The sequence below is a fragment of the Erithacus rubecula genome, assembly GCF_903797595.1.
Source record: "Erithacus rubecula genome assembly, chromosome: 24".
Classification (NCBI taxonomy): domain Eukaryota; kingdom Metazoa; phylum Chordata; class Aves; order Passeriformes; family Muscicapidae; genus Erithacus; species Erithacus rubecula.
In genome coordinates this window covers 6,384,656-6,411,627 of record NC_136676.1, presented here as the reverse complement: position 1 = coordinate 6,411,627, position 26,972 = coordinate 6,384,656, and the positions used below count along the sequence as shown (strand labels likewise).

At 54.9% G+C, this 26,972-nt stretch overlaps 1 protein-coding gene across 1 annotated transcript in view; it reads left to right on the top strand.

Moving 5' to 3' along the window:
• Positions 1-26,972, top strand: part of SAMD11 (sterile alpha motif domain containing 11) — an 83,131-nt gene that overhangs the window by 32,700 nt on the left and 23,459 nt on the right. The window contains exons 6-8 of the mRNA XM_079326306.1: positions 5,038-5,153; positions 19,212-19,308; positions 26,505-26,674. Of these exons, the coding sequence (XP_079182432.1) occupies positions 5,038-5,153; positions 19,212-19,308; positions 26,505-26,674 (383 nt within the window). The remainder of the gene's footprint in view (positions 1-5,037; positions 5,154-19,211; positions 19,309-26,504; positions 26,675-26,972) is intronic.

Here is a 26,972-nt window from a genome sequence, read left to right as displayed (position 1 = left end):
CCCTGAGTCCTGCAGGGCTGGCCAGCCTGTCCAGGGCTTCATTCCCTAGTTTTGGGTGGGAAATGTCTCCTGATCCTCAATCTCAGCCTCCCCTGGTGCAGCTTGAGGAAATTTCCTGCAGCAGCTGGTGCCTCTGGCTGGGACACTGCTGCTGACACCAAAAACTCAGCTTTTTGTGCTGCTGAGAAGGAAAAAATCCTCATTTTTCTGCAGCTCCTGGTGGTTTTCTCATCTCCTTGGAGCTTCTCTGCCAGTGCTGGTGCCTCAGCCTGGCCAGGCAGGGTGGGAGCACAGGGCCCAGGGAGGGAAATCCTGCAGGGTGGAGGGTCTGAACCTGCACCTGAGGCAGGTGGAACATCCTTGAGGCAGCCCTGGGTGCCTGCCCTGATCACTGCCCTCCTGTCTGCCCCCCCTGCAGCCCTGACATTCCTCCTCCTGCATATTGGATTTTTCCTTTCTTTATTAGAGGGAGGTGCTGAGGGTCGGGGCAGTTTTATGGCTGCTGTATTGATCAGTAAAATTTAATATAATCCCTGCACTTACTGGGTGATCGTTAAGGGGATGGAGAGCCAGAGAAATGTATTTTAAAAGAAATATTTTTCCATTTTATATCCTCCCTATTCCATTTTCTGAGTCTCTCTCCCAGTCTCCTCCTTTGCATCCCTTCAGAGATTTTTTCCTGTGTTTTCCCAACTTTCCTTTGATTTAAGTGTTAGGAAAAGTTTCCTGGTGTGGTGCTGGACCCATTCCCCACTCCCTCAGCTCTCTTGCAGTTCCTGGCTCTGTGGAACTTTGTGTCTGCTGGTTTAGGGCTGGCTCTGGTTTAATCCCAGCTGCTCTGGAGCTGCTGTGGCTGCAGGTGCAGGTGGGTTCTGCTGCCTGGTGCCCATTGCTGGGGCTGTTTTTGGGGTTCTGCAGATCCCCTGAGCCTGTTTTTGGGGTTCTGCAAATGCCCTGAGCCTGGAGCTGCTTTTGGGGGTTCTGCAAATCCCCTGAGCCTGTTTTTGGGGTTCTGCAGGTCCCCTGGCACTGGAGCTGTTTTTGGGGTTCTGCAGATCCCCTGAGCCTGGAACTGTTTTTGGGGGTTCTGCAGATCCCCTGAGCCTGGAGCTGCTTTTGGGGTTCTGCAGATCCCCTGGCACTGGAGCTGTTTTTGGGGTTCTGCAGATCCCCTGGCACTGGAGCATCTTTGGGGTGCTCCCACTCCAGACACACAGAGCTGCAGCAAACCCAGAGGCAGCCGCTGCTGGAAATTATTTAAATTGTGACCAAACTGTCTCCTTCCCCGTCCCCTGTGCAGTCACTCCCAGAGCCAGCAGCGCCCGCGGGCGCCGGGCTGCCTGGGCTCTGCACAGCCTGACACTGATTTATATTCTGGTTAATTGTCTCCAGCCATTAGTCTGCTCATCCCTCTCCTCGTTAAAGATGCAGTCGCTGCTAATGGCTGTAAATGAAACACATTTAGAAGGCGTTGCTGCAGCCTGGGGCTGGCTGGGCAGGCACTGGGGGTGCTGGGTGACCCTTGGGGACACTGTCAGCACCCCTGTGGCTCAGCACCCTGTGTCCTCTCTGCCTCACAGGCCAGGAGCCAGAGGGGCCAAGGAGCTGCCCCATTTGTCTCATCCCCTCCTGAAGTTGCTGCATCCCAGTGTGCTGGGCCAGAAAGGGCTGGGAGGGACTGGGATGGAGAGGAAGGACTGGGATGGAGAGGAGGGAGTGGAGTGAGGGTCCCTCCATCCATCCCTCCATCCATCCATCCATCCATCCATCCATCCATCCATCCATCCATCCATCCATCCATCCATCCATCCATCCCTCCATCCATCCATCCCTCCATCCATCCATCCATCCATCCATCCCTCCATCCATCCATCCCTCCATCCATCCATCCCCATCCATCCATCCCCATCCATCCATCCATCCATCCATCCATCCATCCATCCATCCATCCATCCATCCATCCATCCATCCATCCATCCATCCATCCATCCATCCATCCATCCATCCATCCATCCCCATCCATCCCCATCCCTCCCTCCCTCCCTCCCTCCCTCCCTCCCTCCCTCCCTCCCTCCCTCCCTCCCTCCCTCAGTTCCCAGGGAGCTGTGCTGTGTTCCAAGCTCTCTCATCCTGTTTGCTTTTTCTCCACTCTCCCCTTTCCTCTCTCTGTCACCTTGGGGTGCAGTTTCCCTCCCAGCAGATTCCTTTTTTCCTGGGATTCCATGGGCAAACCGGGTGGGGCTCAGAGCCTGCAGTGTGCCTGTGACCCTGTGGGTCCCTGAGCTTGGCTTTGCTGATGATGATTTTGATTTTAAACCCATGGAGAACAGAACCCATGATTCTGTTTTCACTGATTTTTCTGTATTCTGGTGCTCTGCACTCCCTGATTTCCTGCTGGATAAAACAATCCCTCCCTTAGCTGAAGGTGTTTACACACCCGGGCTGCTCTGGGCTCCATTGGGATGCCAGGCATCCAATGCAAAGATGTAATTATCCCATTTTCCTCTCCCTCTCTCCTGCTCCTCTCCTCCCTTTCCGGGCCCTGTGCTGATGGCAGCGTTTATCTGCATTTGTCCTCTGTCCCTGACAGCCACTTATTGATTGGCATGATTAAAAAGAACTGATAATCACTTCACATTAATCCCATAAATGACTTAAGACACCAAAATATTTGCATAATGCATCTTAAAGGTGGCAGCTAAAAGAGGATAAGACCCAAAAGTGCTTGGCACAGGAGAAATGGGCTTCCCACTCACCTGTGGGCTTGCTTAAGTAACGAGCCCGGTGCTTGCATAAGGAACACCCTGCACTGCTCAGGGGGATGGATGGGTGCTCAGAGGATTTGGGATCTGCATCCCTTCTCCTGCTGATCCCCCCGAGGCGTGGGGGGATCCCGGGGGGGATCTTTGTGTCTGCAGCCCGCTGAAAGTCCCTAAAGACTTTGTGTCCTAAACGGATCTGATTAGCAGAGTTAGGCTGGGTTTAGCCCCTGCTGCACCCCGGAGTGCCCGGGAGAGCCTGGGGGTATTTAAGGCAGATCAGTGCTGGGAATTGTGCAGATAATGCACCCTCCGGGCTGCAGGTGAGGACACCCCTGGGTGGGAGCTGTGGTTGGGCAGGGAGGGCATTATTCTGAATTTCTGGCATTTTTCCCACGTTTCTCAAGGCTGTCACTTCCCCTTCAGACAGGAAAAGTGTCCCAGTTGAGCTCAGGGTGAGCCCCTGGTGCTGGGAGCTCAGCATCTCCTGCAAACAAATAAACAAACAAACAAAAGGGAGATGTTCCAGCACTGCCAGCTCCTGCTGTGGGTCCCACCTTGATCTTCCTCCTCACTCTTTGTAGATCATTTATTCAGGAATATTTTGCAGCTGGAGAGTGGAAATCATTCTCCACTGAGCTGCAGTATCTACACTGAATTGGGGTTTGTGCTCTTCCTCTCCATAGAAGGGAAAAAAAAATAGAAAAAAAAGGGCTAAACCAACCTAGTTAGCAGCAATGTGATGCCAGGAGAGCAGGCAGAATAATGCTGAATTGCTCTAGCACTGTGTTTTTTCCCAGAAGGAAGAGCATTGTTTCAGGATCTGTTGGAGGGGAGAGTTGAAAATGGAATTTGTAAATAAATTTGTCCCCCAGCTCTGAGTGACTCTGCCCGGGCTCCTGGTGGGTTTCTCTCTAAGGAGAAAAAACCATTATTCAATCAGCTCCAGCAGCCTTTTGTCCCAGCAGTGATGGAATGGAAAAACTCGGGTTTTCAAGAACAGAAGGGTGGCAGCTGATAGAAAACTATCAGTTATTTCAGTTCAAGTTTCCTATTAATTCTGGAGCAGATCTGCCAATTCCTCCACTTTCAGATTTTCCATCCTAGATGTGAGTCCTGGCCCACGCAAGTTAAATCTGGCAGGGCTGGAATCAGGAGCTCTGGCAGCTGCAGGGGCCGTGCTGGGAAATGAGGGGGGAGCTTGGGAGGGGCTTTGCACTCCCCAAAATCCAGGAGAGGCTCCTGAGGCACCCAGGGGAGGGAGGGGGGAACCTCTCCTGCAATCCAGCACTGCTGGGGGACACAGAAACCTCTCCCAGATGTGCTCACATGGGGGAAAAATCAGTTCTGGGTGGGGGAAAATGGGATTTTATTAATGTGTTTAAATGGGGGAAAAATCAGTTCTGGGTGGGGGAAAATGGGATTTCCTTAACGTATTTAAATAGGGAAAAAAAATCAGTTCTGGGTGGGGGGGAATGGGATTTTATTAATGTGCTGATATGGGGGAAAAATAATTTCTTGGGGGGCAGATGGGATTTCATTAACATACTGACATGGGGGAAATGAATTCTGGGGGGACAAATGGGATTTTCTAAATGTGCTCATATGTGTGTGGGGGGGAATCAGTTTTGGGGGTCAGATGGGATTCCTTTAATGTGTTTACATGGGGGAAAAGTCAGTTTTGGGGGTTGCAAATGGGATTTCATTAACGTGTTTACATGGGGGGAAAAAAATCAATGTTGGGGGTCAGATGGGATTTCATTAACATGCTGACATGGGGGAAAAGTCAATGTTAGGGTCAGATGGGATTTCCTTAACTACTGACATGGGGGAAATGAATTCTGGGGGGGTCAAATGGGATTTCCTTAATGTGCTCATATTGGGGGGAAAAGTCAGTTTTGGGGGTTGCAGATGGGATTTCATTAATATGCTCACATGGGGGAAAAAAAAAAATCAATGTTGGGGTCAGATGGGATTTCATTAACTACTGACATGGGGGAAATGAATTCTGGGGGGACAAATGGGATTTCCTTAATGTGCTCATACTGGGGGGAAAAGTCAGTTTTGGGGGTTGCAGATGGGATTTCATTAACGTGTTTACATGGGGGAAAAGTCAGTTTTGGGGGTTGCAGATGGGATTTCATTAATATGCTCACATGGGGGAAAAAAAAAACAATGTTGGGGGTCAGATGGGATTTCATTGACATGCTGACATGGGGGAAAAGTCAATGTTGGGGTCAGATGGGATTCCCTGACGTGGGCTCTGTGCTCTGCCCAGCCGGGACCCGGAGCTGTCCAGCATCATCTCCAGCCTGCAGAGCCGGCAGCTCGTGATGCCCGAGAGCCCCTGTGACTTCAAGAGGAGCAGCCTGGACCTGGGGCTGGCAGCAGCAGGTGAGGGCTGGGCAGCTCCTGCTGCCTTTTCCTTTCCTTTCCTTTCCTTTCCTTTCCTTTCCTTTCCTTTCCTTTCCTTTCCTTTCCTTTCCTTTCCTTTCCTTTCCTTTCCTTTCCTTTCCTTTCCTTTCCTTTCCTTTCCTTTCCTTTCCTTTCCTTTCCTTTCCTTTCCTTTCCTTTCCTTTCCTTTCCTTTCCTTTCCTTCCCTTTCCTTCCCTTCCCTTCCCTTCCCTTCCCTTCCCTTCCCTTCCCTTCCCTTCCCTTCCCTTCCCTTCCCTTCCCTTCCCTTCCCTTCCCTTCCCTTCCCTTCCCTTCCCTTCCCTTCCCTTCCCTTCCCTTCCCTTCCCTTCCCTTCCCTTCCCTTCCCTTCCCTTCCCTTCCCTTCCTTCCCTTCCCTTCCCTTCCCTTCCCTTCCCTTCCCTTCCCTTCCCTTCCCTTCCCTTCCCTTCCCTTCCCTTCCCTTCCCTTTCCCCACCCATCCCATTTCCAGTTGTTTTTTATATGTTACACCTGAACTGTAGGAATTTTTTTAAGCATTCTGGGCTAAAGATGAACGTGGAAAGGATTTGCTGCTGGTGGTGCAGCCCCTGTGAGGTCCCAGCCCTGTGTTGTTCTCAAATCTGTGTGAAAGGAGCTTGTGCCAGTGAAATGTCCCCAGGGCTGGAGCCAAGAGAAGCAGAAAGGCCTTGCAGAGAGCATGATTTGATTTGTGATTTCATTAATCTGAGGTTCCCCACGCTGCTGCCTGGCTGGGAGCAGGATTGTTTGGGTTTCTGGTGCTGGCTGGCAGGTTTTTTTTGGGTTGTTCCTCTGGTTTCAGCTCCACCTGTGTGGAACCTGAAATTCTCCTGGGGGTTCCTGCCAGGGTGTCAGGAGGGGAAAGTGGGCAAGGATGGTCTGGTGGCAAATGTGCAGAAGTCAACAAGTCTGGAATGGATAAACCAGGATCTTGCTGATTGCAGGATCCTTCAGTTGTGGATAAATTTGAGGCAAAACTGGGGTTTCTGTCAGTTTTATACTCAGTGATCTCTCTGTGTGCTGATTGAGGCCTTTTCTGGAAATCTGTCTGCTTGTGGGTTTGTGCATGTGCTTTGTCAGTCATTCTGCTCAGTGTGAGAGTGAACCCCAGATCCAGAGGGAGCAGCACACCTGACACCCTTTGGGAATGTCTTTGGAGGGAGAAAACTGAAATCCCATCTTCAGTCCCACGTGTGCCTGGAGGGGTTTGTGTAAATCAGCCATGGCAGCTCCCAGATTTTGCTTTCACAGCTCAATCTCCAATCCTATCATGAACAATTTTCCAAAATCCCCTTTCCCTGCACAACTCCCAAGCCAAGCTGGCCATAAATCCATTTTTCCCTGTGACCCTGCCCCAGTCTGTGTGGCTCAGCTGACCCTGGATGTCAGGGTGGGTTTCAGTGTTGTTTGCTTTGCAGAGAAACTGCTGGGCTTGATCAGCAGTGCTGGAATTCTTTGAGACCTGTGGCATTCCAGAAATGCAAATAGTTCTCATTCCCATCAGGAGAAAAGATGAGATGTAGAAGCTCTGATTCCTGGTTCTAAATTGGTGTTTGAAGTGCTCTGTTTGTTTCTTAGTAAGAAATGGTCTCCAGTTGTGCCAGGGGAGGTTTGGGTTCAATATTAGGAACATTTTCTTGAGGGAAAGTTTGTTAGAGGCTGCCCAGGGCAGTGGTGGAGCCACCTGGAGGGTCTCAGGTCACTGGGGGATGTGGGTCAGTGCTGGGTTCATCTGGGTGGTCTGGGAGGTCTTTTCCAACCTTGGTGAACCCTGAAATATTCCATGAGTGACACAGAAGAGGCTCGTGCACACCAAGGCCACCAAGTGCCAGAGGTGACAAGGACAGAGCAGGTCTGGGGGGCTCAGCAGGAGGGAACAGGGGTTTGTCCCCTCTCCACTCTGGCCTTGGGGCTGAGCACTGCTGGGGCTGCTCTGGCTGGGGAGTTGGGAATTGTTCCAGCCAGGATTTTCAGAGCTGCTGCTGGGTCAGTCTGAAGGGCTGGTTGGGACATTTTATCCCAACAAGAAGGGGAGAAGAGCCTTGTCCCCTGCTGTGTGCCCTGGGCTGTGAGAATCTCCCCCTGGAAAAGGCACCTGGAGACAAACAGTGCTGAATAAATGATGCTGGTGCCTTTAGGCTCAGAAATTCCTGGCTGGGAGCTGCTCTGAAATGTTCCTGCTGCTGCTTTTTGGGACTCAGCAGTGCCTGCTCCTTCTGGCTGTGCCTGAGCTTCAGCAGAGGACTGGGAGCAAGGAGAGCACAAATGGCAGGGATTTGCTCACTGCCAGCCCGTGGGGGCAGCAGAAAGAGCTGCAGCTGGCAGGGATTGCTGGTTTGTGATTAATTCTGTGAGGGAATCCCTTCCCTTGTTGTTACAACCAGGATTAGAGGCAGTGCTGTGGTTTCAAACAGCATGGGCTGGAAAATCAGTGATATTACTGGATCTTGAAATGCAGGAAGGGGCTGAAACTAATGCAGAATAATTGTGTGTACTTGTGGGGCTTTTCTGACTGCAGGAAGGTGTGAAAGGGCTCAGGGCAGAGCTGGGGGTGCTGGGGGTGAGCCAGCCCTGGGCACTGCCAGCCTGCACAGGGGGCAGGGGGAAGCAGCTGGGAAAGCAGCTTGGGTGATGCCCAAAGCCCCCAGAGCAGCTTCCCCCCAAACCAGGGCTGGGCTGTGCCTGGTGACCCTGCAGGTGTTCCCTGTGCCCCTGGCCCTGCAGTGGGGGTTGCTCAGATGCTTCTCCTGGGGATGGAAGAGAGGAAAAGTGATGGAATGGGGTCTGTGCTTCCTCAGAAAGTGCCTCCCCCTGTTTGTGTGCTTTGCACGCTGCCTTAGGGCCTGAACCAGCATCCTGCACCAGACTCCTGGTCCTGAGGCTCTAATTCATTCCTCTCCTGAAAAAAAAAAAAAAAAAAAAAAAAAAAATCCTGTTAACTTCTCCTCTTTCTCTCCTCAAACACCCTCTGTTCTGCAGTGCCAGATTTCATGGGTTTCCAGTTGCAGTAGGACTATTTGCATGGATAGAAGTGGAGGATTCAGGCTCCCTGATGCTAGAGGAAGGTGGGTAGCTGCTCTTCCCTCTCTTCCTTCTGCCCCTCGTGCCTGCAGGGAATGGCTTTGGGAGCTGGAATGAGAGGGCAGGGAGTGGAGACAGAGCCCCAGGTGCTGCCAGGCAGGGAGAACAGCACCAGCAAATAAACATTTGGGATGTTTATTGGCTGTGGAGAGGGGAAGCAGCAGCAGGGCAGAGCTCCCAGAGAGGCTTTTCCAGAGTTTTTTGGGAAATGCAAACCCTGAGAGCCTTGGAGCAGGGATGTGCTCAGGGTCTGGTGCAGCTGCAGGGATTGCTGGGGACAGTGTGACAGCTGTGTCCCCACTCAGAGCCCTGCAGGAGGAACATCCCTGGGCTGCTGGCAGAGCTGAGCTCAGCCTTGGGAGAAACATCCCAGAGCTGAGCTCAGCCTTGGGAGAAACATCCCAGAGCTGAGCTCAGTCACGGGAGGAACATCCCAGAGCTGAGCTCACCCTTGGGGGAACATCCCAGAGCTGAGCTCAGCCACAGGAGGAACATCCCAGAGCTGAGCTCAGCCACAGGAGGAACATCCCAGAGCTGAGCTCAGCCTTGGGGGAACATCCCAGAGCTGGGCTGTCCCTCTGGCAGGTCCCTGCTGTCCTCACCCCTTGGCTCCTCTTTGCACCCTGTTGGCTGAGCAAGGGGAAAAGGGGAATTTCTGGGCTGTAAAGAGATTCCAATGTCACAATTTGGGTTTTTTTTCCACAAGGCAATTCCTGTAACTCCAGTGTGGATGCACAGATCTCTGAGTGCTCAGAGCTGCCTCAGTTTCCCTGGGCCTGGGTTCTGTGGCCCTGCAGTGACCTGGTTTGGCTTGGCACTGAGATCCAGGACTTCCATGTGCTGAGGAGGAGTTAATTTGGGGCAGGCAAAGGGTTGGGCTCAGGGATGGTGCAGCTGATGCTGAGAGATCCCAGCTCCAGCAGGATAATGAGCTGGGCTCAGACATGTTTTCATTTAACTAAGCCTAACAACAGGGAAAAAAAGCAGCAGCCTTTATTGGACTGCTGCCTTAAATTGAGCAGAAAATCAGCCCCAAATGGGCAGGCAGGAGCTGGAGGGCCAGGCCCTGCTGTTGATGTGTTTTCTGTGAAGGACAATTGTTTACCTTGGCAACGTGAGGCTCGGGGCTCTGTCACTGCTCTGCCTCCTCTGCAGCTCTGTCCCCTCTCCTGCTCTCTTTCGGGTGATTTTTACATCTGCAGGAGTGGGGGGCAGCCAGAGCCTTTTGTGACAGAGGCAGAGGTTTTGGGAAGGCAGCATGGAAGTGTTTGAGGGCATTCTGCTGGCTCAGGCTCAGGGTTTGTTCCTGGCTTTGCTCTGCTGGAGGAGGAGCTGAGGCAGGTCAGGGCTCTCCTGTTGTTCAGTTAAGGTTGGAAAAGAGCTCAGAGATCATGGCAGGGCTCTGAGTGCTCCTTGCAGGAGGGATAGTGTAGGGTGGCTTTTCCAGCACATCTGGGGAGGTTCTGGGGTTTTGGGGGAGTCAGGGACAAGGAACCTGTCCCTCCCTGGGGCTGGATCCCCCAAAATCACACAGCAGCAGCTTTGGAACTCCAGCAAACCTGGCTGTGATCCCTTTGCCTGCAGCTCTGGCAGGAGCAGGGTGATCCTGAACCTCTGCCCACCCCTGGCTGCAGCTCCTGTGCCTTTCCAGGCAGCTGGGGAAGAGCTGGCAGCAGATCCCTGCTGCTGACACCTCCCTGGACAGAGCCAGGACTTGGCAGCTGGGCACAGCTGGCAGTGTCCCTGCCCTGACCCTGCCAGGCTCTCAGGGGTGCCCAGTGTGTCACAGGTGGCACATGGGGACGAGTCCTGCTGAAGGGAGAGGGGTGCAGGGACCTGTGTGTGTTGGAGGATGCTCATGGAAGTGTTGCCTCAGGCCTTGGGGTGGATAAACGTGAGATAAATCCACCAGGAAAAGAGCCCTGGGCATTGAGAGCTGCAGGGCAGGGTGTGAGTGACCCTGGGCAGGGTGTGAGTGACCCAGGGCAGGATGTGAGTGACCCTGGGCAGGGAGTGAGTGACCCTGGGCAGGGTGTGAGTGACCCTGGGCAGGGTGTGAGTGACCCTGGCACTGCCCAGGACAATGAGTGACCCTGGGCAGGGTGTGAGTGACCCTGGGCAGGGTGTGAGTGACCCTGGCACTGCCCAGGACAATGAGTGACCCAGGGCAGGGTGTGAGTGACCCAGGGCAGGGTGTGAGTGACCCTGGCACTGCCCAGGACAATGAGTGACCCAGGGCAGGGTGTGAGTGACCCAGGGCAGGGTGTGAGTGACCCTGGGCAGGGAGTGAGTGACCCAGGGCAGGGTGTGAGTGACCCAGGGCAGGGTGTGAGTGACCCTGGGCAGGGTGTGAGTGACCCTGGCACTGCCCAGGACAATGAGTGACCCAGGGCAGGGTGTGAGTGACCCTGGGCAGGATGTGAGTGACCCTGGGCAGGGAGTGAGTGACCCTGGGCAGGGTGTGAGTGACCCTGGCACTGCCCAGGACAATGAGTGACCCAGGGCAGGGTGTGAGTGACCCTGGCACTGCCCAGGACAATGAGTGACCCAGGGCAGGGTGTGAGTGACCCTGGGCAGGGTGTGAGTGACCCTGGACAGGGTGTGAGTGACCCTGGCACTGCCCAGGACAGGGTGTGAGTGACCCTGGGCAGGGTGTGAGTGACCCTGGCACTGCCCAGGGCAGGATGTGAGTGACCCTGGGCAGGGTGTGAGTGACCCTGGCACTGCCCAGGACAATGAGTGACCCAGGGCAGGGTGTGAGTGACCCTGGCACTGCCCAGGGCAGGGTGTGAGTGACCCAGGGCAGGGTGTGAGTGACCCTGGCACTGCCCAGGACAATGAGTGACCCTGAGCAGACTTGGGAAGAGTTAGTTAAGGGTGGAGGGCTGGGCATGGGCAGGACTTCATTAATGATTTGCTCTCAGCAAAAAGAGGCTCAGCTGCCTGTTCATTCATTTTCCAGCTCTGCACAATCTTTTTGTTCCAAATCCTGTTTCTTCCCTTTGCTTCTTTCCCCTTCCCTGCTCTTTCCCCTCCTCCTCACATTTCTTTCTTCTCTTTATTCCCCCCACTTCCTTTCCATTCTCAATCCCCATCTCTCTCTCTCACACATCCTTCTTCCTTTCCATTCCTCCTCCTCATCCCCTGTCCTGGAGCCTGCCCTCCCTCCCCAGCTCCTGGGGAAGAAGACAATTTGGAGCTTTTCCTCTGTGCTCTCACTGAGAGGCTCCTTCCCTCAAGCCAATCAATGGGAGCCTTCCAGCCCCACTGGGGCTTGGCAAACATGAGATCAATAAGTTATTAGCACCATTCTGTCAGCTGTAATGTGGAGATTGATCGGGGCCGGGGCTCCTGCTTGCTGCCTGGCACTTCCCCAGCCTGATAAAGATGACAGATTAAGGGAATAAGAAAAAGGAATTAAGGAGTCTGGCTGTCAAAGCTGTCACGGGCTGGAGGAGCAGTGGTTTTGTTGTTTTTTGTTTTTTTTTTTTTTCCAGGGGCTGAATGAGTGCAATTGGACATTTAAATGGTGCTAAGGGGGTACAGCAGCAGCAGCTCTGCTGGAAAGGCTTTGGAGGGAGCAGCCAGGGAGGTGCAGCAGCTCTGGGGCTCCTGAGGCCACCCCAGGCTGGGGACCTGTCCCTGCCTCCCTGCTGGCAGGTGACATTGCCCAGGCCTGAGGGGCATCTCTGTCTCAGGGGATTCTCATCATTCTCACAGCACAGGTGGAGAAATTGGAGCCAAACAAGCTTTGCCCAAGAGGTTTGTGGTCACAGAATCCCAGATTGGTGGGAAGGGAACTTCAATCCCACCCAGTGCCACCCCTGCCATGTCACCAGGACACCTCCCAGTGTCCCAGGCTGCTCCAGCCTGGCCTTGGGCACTGCAGGGATGGGAAATTCATAACCTGTCTGTGCTTAGGTCATCAAATTCATCAAACTCCCCCTCCTCCTGTGTTACCCTACTCCTTTCCAGGCAGGAAAAGGAGCCTCCAAAAGGTCTGGACTCACAGCCCACTCTCCCAGCTGCGTTCTTTAAATCTTTCCTGAAAGAAAGTTGAGATTCACAAGTTTGTGATTGCTAAAAAGCCTCTCTGCAGCATAGAAAATTAATTCAGATCTCTCTCTTAAGTGCAGTATATCCTTTCCATACTATGAATATTTACCACCTTTCTGAGGCTTTGGTGCAGGCTGTAAAAAGGAATTTTGTGAGGACCTGGGAGCCAGGGGGATGTTGGAGCAGCTTCCCTGAGAAACAGCCTCCCCCCAGCCAGGCACAGGGTGGCTCCAGCATCACCTGCACCCCTCCTTGGGGTCTGGAGCCCTGGGCACTGCTGGGGAGATGGAGTGTGAGGATGCTGTGGGTGGTGGCAGGAGGGGCAGGTGGTCCAGTGGAGCTGGGGAAGGGGCTCAGGGAAGGGCTGCTGGGTGTGGTGTCCCTGGGAATGCTGCCCAGGCCCCTCTTGGCTGGGTTTAACTGGGATTTGGGGAGGGGTGGGGGTCACTGAGCCAGCCAGGGGGCTCCTGTGAGATCAGACAGGCTCTCCTGGGAGCAGTGACTGCCCAGCCAGAGTGAGCAGGAAGGAGAAACCCCCTGGATTATTCAGCAGTGTGTCCTCCCTGCTTTGTAAAGAGCCCATTGCTCTGTCCCATCCCTCCCTCCCCTTTGGTTCCTGCTTTTCTTTCTGTGCCAGGGGTCTCTTGGTGCTGGTGGGGGCTCAGAGCCAGGCTGGGGACAGTGACAGCAGTGCCACCCTGTCAGGCTGCTCCTTCCCAGGCTGGGTCTGAGTGACAGCCCAGCAGATAAAGGTGTGGGGACACAGGAGATAACCCAGGGCAGTCACTGAGGCTGCAGCTGCTCCTGCCATGTCCCAGCACATCAACTGACCTGCTGCAGGGCATTGCTGTCTTCATTTGGCATTTCCTGTCCCTCATTCCTTGCTGGAGCTCTCCCTGCTCGGTATTGTTCCAGGATCCCAAATCCACAAGCTGTTTCCCTGCCCCCAGCTTCCCCAATATTTTTTTTTCCCCATTCTTGTTGCCCTCAGTTAAATTCTGGCCTGTTATTCCCATGACCTTGTGCTTCCCCTGCCTTTGTTCCCTGGATTCCTGCTGGCCAGGGCTGATGGATGCTCGGCTGGATCCTCCTCTCCCAGCTTTTGTTGGGAGCAGCTCTGGGCCTGCTGAGCCCCAGCAAACCAGGGCAGCCCCTCACAAAAGCCCTTGGCTGGGAAAGGGAGTCCCCAGGGTGTCCCCAGGGCTGTTGTGTGGGACACAGGAACAGGAGGAGCAGCTCTGCCAGTGGGATCCTGTCCCTGCCAGAGGAAAAGGGGGAGATGCTGCCAGGACATCTCAGGCTGGCCAGGGGGGTTGTCATCTTCAGGGCTGGAGTTAAGAGTGAGGGAGGAGGTTTTTCCCTCTCTGAAAATTACAGGGAAGAGGGGAAGAGGGGCTCTGCTCTGCTGGATGTCCCCTGGCACAGCCTGGCTTGGCTCTGTTCTCTCTTTACTCAGGGCTTTGTGCTCCAGGAATTTTTCAGAGCAGCCCCAGTGCTGAGGATGGGCAGTGTGAGACAGATCTGAGTCCTTCCCACTGAGCTGCAGCAGGAGCACAGTGCAGAGGAGTTTTGGTTGAAATTGAGACCCTTTGTAGCCCCTTCAGCCAAAACCTTGAGAGCCCTTCACTGATCTCCCTTCCCCAGTGACCCCCATGCTCAGCTGTCCCCAGGAGTGTCCTTGGTGCAGATTCCCTGCCAAGAGTGGGATAAAACCCCTGTGTCTTTGGGGAAGCCAAGGGATAGGTTTTCTAATCTCCCCAGACTTAGGCTCCCAAGTCCTCTCCTGAAAGCTGATCAGGAGGCTTGAGGTTCTTAGATGTGTTGGTGAGGATGACTCTTAAGCCAGGCAGCTCTGCTGAGTGTGGGGAGGCTGAGGATTAGAGCAGGGCAGGAGACACAATAACCTGCCAGGCTGGCTGCCACACCAGCTGCTCCACGGGGCTGTGCCCACCTCCTTTCTGCTGTGCTGCAGAGCCTGGGGATCCTCAGCAGGGCACAGGGCTGCTCTCTGCTCCTGCCTCATGCCCCACTGCAGGACAGGTGAGTGCTGGACCTCCCATCCCAGAGGGGAGGGAAAAAGCCACTCTGATTTCTGCAGCTTGGGGGGGAATGTTCAGTTTGTGCCCAGATCCTCGCTCTGGTCCCTCCCTGTGCTGCCTTGCCAGGCCAGCAGCAGCCTGGGCTGTGGCTGTGTGTGAGCCTGGCTCAGGGTTTTGTGCTGCTCTGGGTGCTCCCTTTGCCTGGGGCTTCCCCCAGCCCCCTCCCTGCTGTTATTGCCTGGCCTGCCTTCAGAACTCCACAGTTCTACTGATAATGTCTTTCATTTTCAGCTGTAATATTAAAACTGCCCTGATTTGGCTTCCTTTCAGCTGCAATGCAGGAAGGCAGGGGAGGGAGGCAAACATCAGGGATTTGGGGAGCAGGGCCCAGCCATCCCTCCCCATCCCTCCAGGTGGGATTTGCCTTCTGCAGGTGCAGGGGCTGAGCAGGATCTCTTGTTTTGTGGTTGATGAGCAGCAAGGCACTAAATGCACAGCCTGTTTTGGGAGGGTGCTGAGACACCCAGGAGCTGCTCTGCCAGCTCATTTGCAAAACAGATTTGGTTTTGCTGCTGCTGCTGCAAAGTCAGGGGGAGATGCTGGTGGCTGCTCCCAGCTCAGTGTCCTGGCTCTGTGCAGGGCTCAGGGGTTTGGTGGAGCTGCAGGTTGGGCAGGTACAGGTGGGCTGGGCTGGGCAGGTGGGAGGGCTGGGCAGGTGCAGGTGGGCTGGGCAGGTACAGGGGGGCAGGTGCAGGTGGGCTGGGCTGGGCAGGTGCAGGTGGGCTGGGCAGGTACAGGGGGGCAGGTGCAGGTGGGCTGGGCTGGGCTGGGCAGGTACAGAGGGGCAGGTGCAGGAGGGCTGGGCAGGTGCAGGGGGCTGGGCAGGTACAGGTGGGCTGGGCAGGTGAGAGGGCTGGGCAGGTGCAGGGGGGCTGGGCAGGTGCAGGAGGGCTGGGCAGGTGCAGGGGGCTGGGCAGGTACAGGTGGGCTGGGCAGGTGAGAGGGCTGGGCAGGTGCAGGAGGGCTGGGCAGGTGCAGGGGGGCTGGGCAGGTGCAGGTGGGCTGGGCAGGTGCAGGGGGGCAGGTGAGAGGGCTGGGCAGGTGCAGGAGGGCTGGGCAGGTGCAGGGGGGCTGGGCAGGTGCAGGGGGCTGGGCAGGTACAGGTGGGCTGGGCAGGTGAGAGGGCTGGGCAGGTGCAGGAGGGCTGGGCAGGTGCAGGGGGGCTGGGCAGGTGCAGGTGGGCTGGGCAGGTGCAGGGGGGCAGGTGAGAGGGCTGGGCAGGTGCAGGAGGGCTGGGCAGGTGCAGGGGGGCAGGTGAGAGGGCTGGGCAGGTGAGAGGGCTGGGCAGGTGAGAGGGCTGGGCAGGTGCAGGGGGCTGGGCAGGTGCTGTGGCAGGGCTGGGCAGGTGGGTGGGCTGGCAGAGAGGAGCAGAGGGTGGGGGCTGGGACACAAACCCTCCCTGCAGGCTGTGCCCCGGGGCTGGGAGTTCAGTGGGTGATTAAAGCAGTGGCACCTGGCTGGGCTCTGCTGTGCAGCTCAGGAGGCTGAGATGGGGTTTGGCTCCTCACAGCACTCAGAAAATCAGAGTTTAGCCCCTGCTCTGCTCCTGGCTGCTGCATTTGGGGTTGGCTGTTGCAGCTTTGTGATGATCTTGATGCTGATCCTTATTCCCTTTTCTTTGCTTTCTGTATCTCTTGTTGATTTAGCCCCCACACTTCTGGGGCAGAGGTGTCTCTGCCACACTGCAGGGCCTTGCTTTAACTGAGGAAATAAATAAAAAAGAGGAAATGTTTCATTCTGAGATATCACATTTGCAGCCCCAGCCTGTGGGGTTCATTGCTGGGGGATGAGGTGAACCTGGGAGGATCCCAGGGGATAAATGTGGGATCTCTGTGCAGGGAACCTGGCCTGCAGGACCCCCCAGTGCCACATGTCACACCTGGCTGCTCACCTGGGGGCTGGGGGGGCACAGGGGGCAGGGACTGGGGACAGGGCAGGGCTCCTGCATGGTCCTGTCCTGCCCCAGGAGGGACATGGGGCTGGGAATGACTGGGGATGACTGGGAATAATTTGGAATAGCCTGGAATGCCTGGGAGTGACTGGGAGTACCTGGGAATGGCTGGGAATAATTTGGAATAACTGGGAATGGCATGGGAATGACTGGGAGCAGCTGGGAATAACTGGGAATAAGTAGGAATAGCTGGGAATGACTGGAGTAATTGGGGATAAGTAGGAATAACTGGGAATAAGTAGGAATGTCTGGGAATGTCTGGAACAGCAGGGCCTGGGCAGTGCTGCTGGCAGATGGGCCCGGGGGTGGGAGAGGGAGGCAGGGCTGGGGAAGAGGCACTGGCAGAGCTGTGGAACCAGGAATGTGCAGAGTGACATTCCCAGAGCTGTGGAACCAGGAATGTTCAGTGTGACATTCCCAGAGCTGTGGAATCAGGAATATTCAGTGTGACATTCCCAGAGCTGTGAAATCAGGAATATTCAGTGTGACATTCCCAGAGCTGTGGAATCAGGAATGTTGAGTGTGACATTCCCAGAGCTGTGAAATCAGGAATATTCAGTGTGACATTCCCAGAGCTGTGGAACCAGGAATGTGCAGAGTGACATTCCCAGAGCTGTGGAACCAGGAATGTTCAGTGTGTGACATTCCCAGAGCTGTGAAACCAGGAATGTGCAGTGTGACATTCCCAGAGCTGTGAAATCAGGAATGTGCAGAGTGACATTCCCAGAGCTGTGGAATCAGGAATCTCCAGAGTGACATTCCCAGAGCTGTGAAATCAGGAATGTTGAGTGTGACATTCCCAGAGCTGTGCAATCAGGAATGTTGAGTGTGACATTCCCAGAGCTGTGGAATCAGGAATGTTCAGTGTGACATTCCCAGAGCTGTGCAATCAGGAATGTGCAGAGTGACATTCCCAGTGCTGTGGAATCAGGAATGTTCAGTGTGACATTCCCAGAACTGTGAAATCAGGAATGTTCAGTGACATTCCCAGAGCTGTGGAATCAGGAATGTTCAGTGTGACATTCCCAGAGCTGTGGAATCAGGAATATTCGGTGTGACATTCCCAGAGCTGTGCAATCAGGAATGTTGAGTGTGACATTCCCAGAGCTGTGCAATCAGGAATCCTCACTGTGACATTCCCAGAGCTGTGAAATCAGGAATGTTCAGTGTGTGACATTCCCAGAGCTGTGAAATCAGGAATGTTCAGTGACATTCCCAGAGCTGTGGAATCAGGAATGTTCAGTGTGACATTCCCAGAGCTGTGGAATCAGGAATCCTCACTGTGACATTCCCAGAGCTGGCACAGGGATCCAGGGCTGTGCCTGCAGCTCTTTTCCATGGACACTCCCCTGCTCCAGCCCTGGCTCAGGTTTTTCCAAACAGATCCTGGCTCGGGGCAGAACTGAGGAGCTGCAGGAAAACCAGCTTGGCCTGCAGCACTTCCAGTGCCAGGGAATTCCTCCAGGAAAATGGGTGTGAGGGATGGGGGCTCTGGGTGAGCCCCTGCCCAGGGACCCCGAGCTGGGGCAGCTGAGAGTGATGGGGAGCAGCTGAGGAAGGGAAACTGAGGCAGCAGGAGTGAGGGAATTGCTGTGTGGGCAGTGCTGAGGGAACCTTCCCTGGCTCTTCCCAATTCCCTCTGCTCCCCTGGCTTTGGGTCCTGCACACTCAGCACCCTCTGCATCCCCCGTGCCTCTTTTGTTGGGGGATTTGGTGGCAAGCTGAGTTTGGAGGCAGCCTGTGCTCTCCTGAAGCCTTGAAATGCTGCTGGGAGCTCTGATCCCCTGATAAATCCCTGCCAGGCTCACCCTGGGCTGCTCAGCTGCATCCCAAGTGATGGGCAGTGATCCTGAGCACAGGGGACGCTGGCTGGGCTGGAAGTGTCCCCTGGAACTGCAATCACATTGTTAGAAACAGGAGCAGGGGCTTTGTGACCCTCCCTCACCCCCCCATTGCAGCAGCATTGGGCTCACAGGCAGATCCAATCCATCCTCACTCAAATCTGCTCCTTGAAGTGTTGAGGTTTTTTTTTTTAATTATTATTATTTTTTCTTTCTTTTAAGATGCTGCATCTTTAACAAGCCCTTGATAGATGAGGATTTGATGCTTGCAGTGACAAACAGGCTCTTCCTTCCTGCCCATATGCACCATCATGCTTTCAGTTTCCCCAGCGTTATTAGGGGAGGATATTGATTTGGAATCTGCTCTGTAATTGTGTGTGAGGGATTTGGTGCTGCTCTGGAGGCTGCAGTAATGCACAAGGCTCGAGTGTTTCCGTGAATCCAGAGGGGGAAGATTGCTGAGGACCTTGAGGTTTTGAAGGAGGAGGGGGGAGGGAAGGGGAGAGACTGAGAGAGAGAGACAGAGAGAGACAGAGATACTGTGGTAGGAAGATTCAGAGATCTGTTGTGCTTTTTTTTTTTTTGGCTTTTTTTTTTTTTTTTTTTTTTCTCCTGTGTTGTTTTTTTCCTCCCCTTCCTCTCCCCCAGTTGCTTTGCATCAGGGCATGAAAGGAGTGGAAGCACCGGGGGGACAAAAGGCACCAGAGCAAATGATGAAACTCAGTAAGGAAATCAACTGGATTCAGAATTTATGGCTGGAAAACGTTGCATTGATCAGTGTATGAACAGTCATTATGTGCTTTTGGGCTGCGTGATTAGGAAAGCAGATCAAGGCTCTCCAGATGATGATTTTTCTTACTTTCTTTTTTTTTTTTTTTTTTCCTCTCTCTGCTTGTAATATCAGAGTGTGTGTGTGTGTCTGTGTGTGAGACAGAGAGCAGCAAAATACCAAAGTGCCTCCTGCAAAGGGGAAAGTGCAGCCTCTGACTCTCAGCCTCTCATCTCCCCCCAGATGAAATTTTAGGCAAGAGAAGAGTATGTTCACCCAACAGCAGCAGTGAGTGTCCTTTGGAGAGCAAGAAAGCCCGAAGTGAGTCCCCAAAGGGTAAGTGCTGCTTCTCCCTCCCTCCCCCACCCCCTTTCTTCTCCTTTCCCCTGAGTGGAACTTAATTGAAATTAGGGAGGGAGGGCAGTGGGGTGGGAGCTGTGTCTGGGGTGCAGGAGGAGGCGACCTGGGCTCTGCTTTTTTCCTTTTTCTGCTCGGGGGGAGCCTTGCAGGGTGAAAGGGGGATTGCCTCTTAATTACAGTAATTGCTTGTTGATTTAAAAAAAAAAAAAAAAAAGGCAGTCTGCAGCCTTTGAGGTGGATTTTTGGGTGTTGCTGCTTTTTCAGGCAGAATGTCTTGATTGCATGTTCGTTATGAAAGGTGCACACGGGCTGATGGTGCTGGCATCTGCTCCTTTAAAGGGAAAAAAGGAGCTGTCAGGGAGAATGGGGCTGCTGACTTTCCTCTTATGCATTTATGGCACTGTTCCTATAGAGATGGAATCTGCAGAAGGTTTCTCTATTTAGGGTTTGGTCTGTTGGGTTTTTTTTTTTTTTGGATTTTTTTTTTTTCTTTAATCTCCTGCTTCGCCTTCCAGTTCTTTCCTATAAAGATGATTTTTAAACTTTCTTTACGACTGGCAGAGTGGGATGGGTAATGGAGCCTGCAGTTAATGAGTTTGTCCCCAGGTTGAGTAAATGAGGTTTTGCAGGTTTCCTTAAAGGCTTTGTTGTTAATATCAGGCTAATTAGCTGTCAGTAACACCCAGCTCCCTCCCTGTGCCCAAACCTGAGATATATTCTGTGACCTGTCCTGCATCCTGATCTCACAGAATCTTCTGTTTCTTCCCTCCTTGTGCCCAAATGATGATCTCAAGGCAGAATTCTTTCAGAGGATGTTGAGTGCTGGTGTCACTCTATGGAAAACACTAAATCCTCTTTTTGGTGTAACCCTCTCCTGCCTGCAGCTCTTCTAGAACAGCAGCAGTGCCTCAGATTTTACTGGGAACTCTTCAAACTGCTCCTCTTTATGTTTTCCTTGATTTTTTCCCCCCATCTGCTCTATTCCTGTTATCCTGAAGTGTTTCTAGTGGCTGTGCAGGTGACTTCCAGGTGATGCTCTCACAGGTTCATAAACAGATTTGTTCTATCAGGCATGAGGCTCTTGGGACATATTTTATATTTTATATTTTATATTTTATATTTTATATTTTATATTTTATATTCCATATTTTATATTCTGTATTTTATATTTTGCTGTCCCTGCTGAGGTTGTGCACCTCTAATTCCAAGCTGATGCTTGGGAGCTGAACCTCTGTGACCTGCCTGGAATGAGCTGAACTTTAACCAAGCCATGTGAAACCAAGGGATTGCCTTTGGATTCACCCTAAAAAAGTGCCTGAGCTGGCACAGGTGGATGTTTTTGGCATGAGAGCAGCAGGGTCAGTGCTCCTGTTCCTTTCCTTTGGCCTTCCCACAGTTTTTGGGCTGAGGGCAGGGTGAGGAGCCCTTGGAATCTCTCAGAATCTAATTCTGCTCCTTGGCTCCCATAGTTTCAGGGGTTCCTCCAGCTTTTTAACAGAGGGGTTCCCAGGAAGGCCTGAATAAAGCCAAGTTTATTTTCTGCTCCCACTTTGAGGTGAGACAGAATGGAAGTTTGGAGCTGGGTTTTATTAAATCCTTGGGGAGCCTCTGTTCCCTCCAGAGCTGTGCAGGAATTTTAGCCCAGGCTGTGCTGATGCTGGAATTCCATTGGAATTGGCAACACTGGCTGAGGTTCCTGTGCTTTGGGGCTGTTTTGTGGTGTGAGGAGGGGGTGGCAGGAGGGGCTGCCCCAGTGTTTGTGTCCCACCCTGCTGTGGTTCCAGCAGCATCCCTGTGCCATGGGAGAACACTCCTGTGTTCCCAGCTCTGCTTGGAAGGACCCACCTTGGTGGCAAACCATTCCCAATGGGATGGGCCCTCCTGGATACTCCCCTGGGCTTGGGCTGGGACCCACTTTGGGATTTGGGAGTGGGAAGGGGAGCAAGGACTGGCAGGAATTCAGGATCCCATCAGCCCCACGTGTGCTACTGGGGCTGCAGCATCTCCTGGAGCCCCTTTCCTGCAGCCTGGTGATCCTGTGGCTCCTGTGGGTGCAACTCCTGCACATCCTGCACATCCTGCACCTCCTGCAGCTCCTGCACCTCCTGCAGCCCTGGGGGAGTGGTGGGCTGCAGGCAGGGTCTGCCCCTTTCCATCTCAAACAATCCAGGACCTTCCCCTCTCCATCCTGGACTGATCCAGGCAGGGTCTGCCCCTCTCCATCCCAAACATCCCAGGCAGGATCTGCCCCTCTCCATCCCAGGCAGGATCTGCCCCTCTCCATCCCAGGCAGGATCTGCCCCTCTCCATCCCAAACAATCCAGGACCTGCCCCTCTCCATCCTGGACTGACCCAGGCAGGATCTGCCCTTCTCCATCCCACACTGGCCCTGGGAGCAGCTCTGGCTTGGGCACAGCTGGGCTGGAAGAGCCTTTGGAAGGGAAAACTTTGGAATGGGAGCCTTTGGAAGGGAAACCTTTGGAAACCTCTGGGACAGGAGCCTTTGGGAGCTTTTGGAAGGGGAGCAGTGACCCCCTGTCCCCAGTGCCGTGCCGAGGGGAGCAGAGGCAGCCAAGGAAATCTCTGCTGCTCCCTGGCTGAGTGAGAAAACACCTGTAGGGCTGGAAAGCCTTGCAGAGGGAAGCAGCCTCCTTGCCTCCCTCCCTGCTCCCTCCCCTGCTCGCTCTGCAGATCAAAAGCAAACTCTGCCTCCGAGGAAACGCGGCTGCTGCCAACCGGAGCAGAACGTTCCTGTGCCAGTGGGAGTGTCTGGGAGCCAGGGCTGGGCTGGGCAGGTGATTCCCCACTGGAACCCCCTCTGCAGAGCTCCTTCCCCACTGCCCTCGGAGCTGGAGCACGGCTGGAAGGGAAAATCAGGGAGAGAATTCTGTTCCTGTTTGAGCAGCTGACAAATCCGACTGCTGGGAGCCCAGGGAGGCTGGGAAGGCTGGATGGAGTGCTGGAAAACACACACACGGAGCAGGGAATGGTGCTGGGCTCACCCCAGGCTGCTCCTGCTGCCCTGCTCCTTCCTGTGAACCATTCCAACCAAACCCAAAGCTCACTGCATCTCTGGAGGAGCCCAGAACTGGGGCTGAGCTGCAGCTGAGCAATTCTGATCCAGCCTCTGTCTGTCTGTCCCTCTCCTTTGGGGGGCATGTCCATCTGCTGATGGCTTTGGCAGCTGTCCTGTAGGGCAAGGGAAGAAATGAGGTTTTGGCCCCATTCTCACTGACAGCATCACTGCTCCCCCAAACCCAATGGGGGGAATGGGCACAGGTGAGAAAACCCCAAGAGCTGCTGCCCAGGGTCTGGGCTGAGACGGGTTTGCTGCAGCTCCTTGAGCTCAGGCTGAGTTTGAACCAAGGGAACTTTGGCTTGTTTGGGTTTGTTGAGGTTGTCAGGCTGGGTGCTCCTGGTGGGGACCAGCCTGTGGTGACAGCGGAATGTCCTTGGGTCTGTGCAGAGCTGGGTGCCCTGGAGCTGCTGTGGCTGTGCCAGCAGCTCCCTGGCAGACTGGGGAGCTGGGCTGGCTCAGGGGGCTGTGCTGGCCCTGCAGAGGGTCCAGCAGATGCCTGGCTGGGCCCTGAGTGCAGAGTCCATTTCACACCTGGCGGCTGCGGGAGATTTGGCCAGATCAGCCTCCCGCATTACCCTGGTAATGACAAAAGCAGACAGCAAAGCTCCAGCAAAGCTGGAATTACTGCTGCCTGAGTCATGTGAAATCTTCCAAGTTTTAAGCATGGAAATCCAGCCTTTCCCTGGATTCCTCCTTCCTCTTAGGCTCCCCTCGCCACCCCCGTTGTCCCTCCCCTCCTTGCACCTGAAATCTGCTCTGCGGCTGATCCGATAGAGTTTATGGTAATTAAGTGTTATTAAATCCCCTCCCCCCTCCCTTTTTTGCTCTAATGACACAGCTGTGGGGGGAGAGAAAAAAAAAATCGGTGTTTTTCTAAATCAGGTCTGTGGCTTTGCTCCTTAGACCTTTGGGTAAGAGCATCAGGAGGGAACTGAAACCGTGAGCATCCCTGGGGGAGGGAGGAGGAGGAGGGAATCCAGTGGGAAGGAGACCTGGAAGGGAATGCTGCCCTCTCCTCCCTCCCCTGCTGCTCCCATGGGTGTTCTGCAGCTTTGAGGTGGGATTGAGGGAGCAGCCCCTGCCTTTGGGGTCTGGGTTTTGGGGATGGGGGTCCCTGGGCAGCAGCTGCTGAGCTGGGATGTGCAGGGGGAGGCAGCAGATGTGTGTCACTGGGGCACAGGGAGCTGGGCCCAGCCTGAGCTGAGCCAGAGTCATTTCCCTGTGGCACCTGGGAGCCAGAAATGCTTCAGTGCTGAGGCCTTGTGCAGCTCAGACTCTATTATTACTACTATTATTATTATTATTAATTACAGTAATTACTGTAATGACTATAATTATTGTTATTATAATTATCGTTACTTGCTATTCATTGTTATTTATTTTGATATTATGTTTTATTATTTTGTTATTATTGGGATGATGATGGTAAGGATGATGATGAGATGATGAGGATGATGATGATGATGATGATGTTGTTGTTGTTTCCCTCCTGTATTTTGGGAGGGGGTGGTTTCAGTACAGCCAGTGAAAGTTGCATCCCCCAGAGCCTGAGCCCTGAGTGTCAGACAAAGGCAGCAGCAAAGGAACTGCCCCACTGCACAGCCCTGTGTCCGTGGGTCTGTCTGTGTCTGACAGCCCCATGTCCGTGGGTCTGTCTGTGCCTGACACAGCCCCGTGTCCGTGGGTCTGTCTGTGCTGACACAGCCCCGTGTCCGTGGGTCTGTCTGTGCCTGACACAGCCCCGTGTCCGTGGGTCTGTCTGTGCCTGACACAGCCCCGTGTCCGTGGATCTGTCTGTGTCTGACAGCCCTGTGTCCGTGGGTCTGTCTGTGCCTGACACAGCCCCGTGTCCGTGGGTCTGTCTGTGTCTGACACAGCCCCGTGTCCGTGGGTCTGTCTGTGCCTGACACAGCCCCGTGTCCGTGGGTCTGTCTGTGCCTGACACAGCACGGTGTCCGTGGGTCTGTCTGTGTCTGACAGCCCTGTGTCCGTGGGTCTGTCTGTGTCTGACAGCCCCGTGTCCGTGAGTCTGTCTGTGCTGACACAGCCCCGTGTCCGTGGGTCTGTCTGTGCCTGACACAGCCCCGTGTCTGTGGCTCTGTCTGTGCCCGCCCCACGCTCACCTTTGCTGATGGGGGCCCTTCTCTCCTCTCTCCCCGCAGCAGTGTTAGTGTCGGTGTCAGTGCCAGTGTCGGTGTCAGTGCCAGTGCCAGTGTCAGTGTTAGTGTTGGTGTCAGTGTCAGTGTCAGTGCCAGTGTCGGTGTCGGTGTCAGTGTCAGTGCCAGTGTCAGTGCCAGTGTCGGTGCCGGTGTCGGTGCCGGTACCGGTGTCAGTGCCAGTGTCGGTGCCAGTGCCAGTGGCAGTGTCATTGCCAGTGCCAGTGTCAGTGCTGGTGTCATTGTCAGTATCAGTGCCAGTATCAGTGTCAGTGTCATTGTCAGTGCCAGTGCCAGTGCCAGTGTCAGTGTCGGTGCCCGTGTCAGTGCCTGTGTCATTGTCAGTATCAGTGCCAGTGTCATTGCCAGTGCCAGTGCCAGTGTCATTGTCAGTATCAGTGCCAGTGTCATTGCCAGTGCCAGTGTCAGTGCCTGTGTCATTGTCAGTATCAGTGCCAGTGTCAGTGCCATTGTCAGTGCCGGTGTCAGTGGCAATGCCAGTGTCATTGCCAGTGCCAGTGTCAGTGCCTGTGTCATTGTCAGTATCAGTGCCAGTGTCATTGCCAGTGTCAGTGGCAGTGTCATTGTCAGTGCCAGTGTCAGTGCCAGTGTCAGTGTCAGTGCCTGTGTCATTGTCAGTATCAGTGCCAGTGTCATTGCCAGTGCCAGTGCCACCCCCATGGCTCAGGGGCAGCCGCATCCCTGCCCCGGGGGCTGTGCCAGGGCAGGCGGAGGCTGCAGCAGCAGCAGGACCCGGGACACTCCCGGGAGGGTGGTCCTGTCACTCGCAGCACCGCGGTGGTCCTGGGACTGCCGCCCCCTCCCTGAGCCTGCCCACATTGTGCTGGGAGTTCCTCTCCGAGTAATGAAAAGGCTTCGCCTGTGGGAAAGATCCAAGATAAAATAGTGTCGGAGCAGCCAAGGCGGAGAGCAGTAATTATACTGAGAGCTGTGCTTACAGTAAACACAAAACCCCTGCGGTTTGCTCTGCCTGGCTGGGATCCCTCCTGCCCCCGGAGCAGCAGGACCTCACTCCGGGAGCTGCCACCGGCCCGGGGACACGGGAGGAACGGGGGGGACAGCAGGGGGACCTCGGGGTGCTGGGGCACGGGTACAGCTGGCAAAGACACCCTCTGGGGTGTCTGAGCATCTCAGGTGGGCAGGTGGGCTCAGCCCTGTCCCTTAGGTGGGCTCAGCCCTGTCCCCTGGGTGGGCTCAGCACTGTCTCCTGGGTGGGTGTCAGCCCTGTCCCTTAGGTGAGCTCAGCCCTGTCCCCTGGGTGGGTGTCAGCCCTGTCCCCTGGGTGGGCTCAGCCCTGTCCCCTGGGTGGGTGTCAGCCCTGTCCCTGGGTGGGCTCAGCCCTGTCCCCTGGGTGGGTGTCAGCCCTGTCCCCTGGGTGGGTGTCAGCCCTGTCCCTTAGGTGAGCTCAGCCCTGTCCCCTGGGTGGGCTCAGCCCTGTCCCCTGGGTGGGTGTCAGCCCTGTCCCCTGGGTGCTGGAGCACCTCTCACTCCATGGTGTCCTCTGGGTGCTCAGAAGGGGGCACAGGAGGTGCCTGTCTGGTCAGGTATGGTCTGAACCAAGAACTCCCATCCCCACAGATGAAGGGCTGACAATTCCCTGAGCTCTCCCATCCTCCCTGTCCCTTTGAGGGTGCACAGCTTGCTGGCGATTTTTTGCTGTCAAAACTAAGAGCTTGATGCTTTAGGGGAAAGGAAAACAATCTGGTGAGGTTTTTTTGGGGTGCTGTGGACTTCCTGTATGTAAATTCGGAGTTACAATAGAATCCAGTGGTCTAGACCACGTTGGGTGGCACATCTTGAGGAGCAGCTTGCTGCACCCGATCCCACGGAGATGCCGTGATGCCCACCCCCCTTTCCCCCTTTCCCCCGCGCATTCCTGCGCTCGCCCGGTGGGTCCCCGCGCGGGAGGCACCGGAGCAGCAGCCGCGCTGTGCCCGCAGAGACGGCGCTGGAGGAGGCGGCGCAGATGACACCCGAGGAGCATTACCGGCGCATGGTGGCGGCGCTGGGCGAGCACGGCTCCTTCGAGGAGCAGCAGCAGCAGCGCCTCTACCAGCTGGCCAGCACCATGGCAGTGCCCAGCCACGGAGGTAGGGCAGCCCGGGGGCTGGGGGGGCAGCTGGGGGCGCCCCCGAACCTGGGAACCATTGGGGGTGAGGCTGGGGGGGGGGGGGTGCCCCTAAACCCTGCACGCACTGGGGATGGGTTTGGGAGGTGCCCCCAAACCCTGCACGCACTGGGGATGGGTTTGGGAGGTGCCCCCAAACCCTGCACGCACTGGGGATGGGTTTGGGAGATGTCCCCAAACCCTGAAACCATTAGGGGTGAGGCTGGGGGGGTTCCCCCAAACTGTGCACCCATTGGGGTTGGGTTTGGGAGATGTCCCCA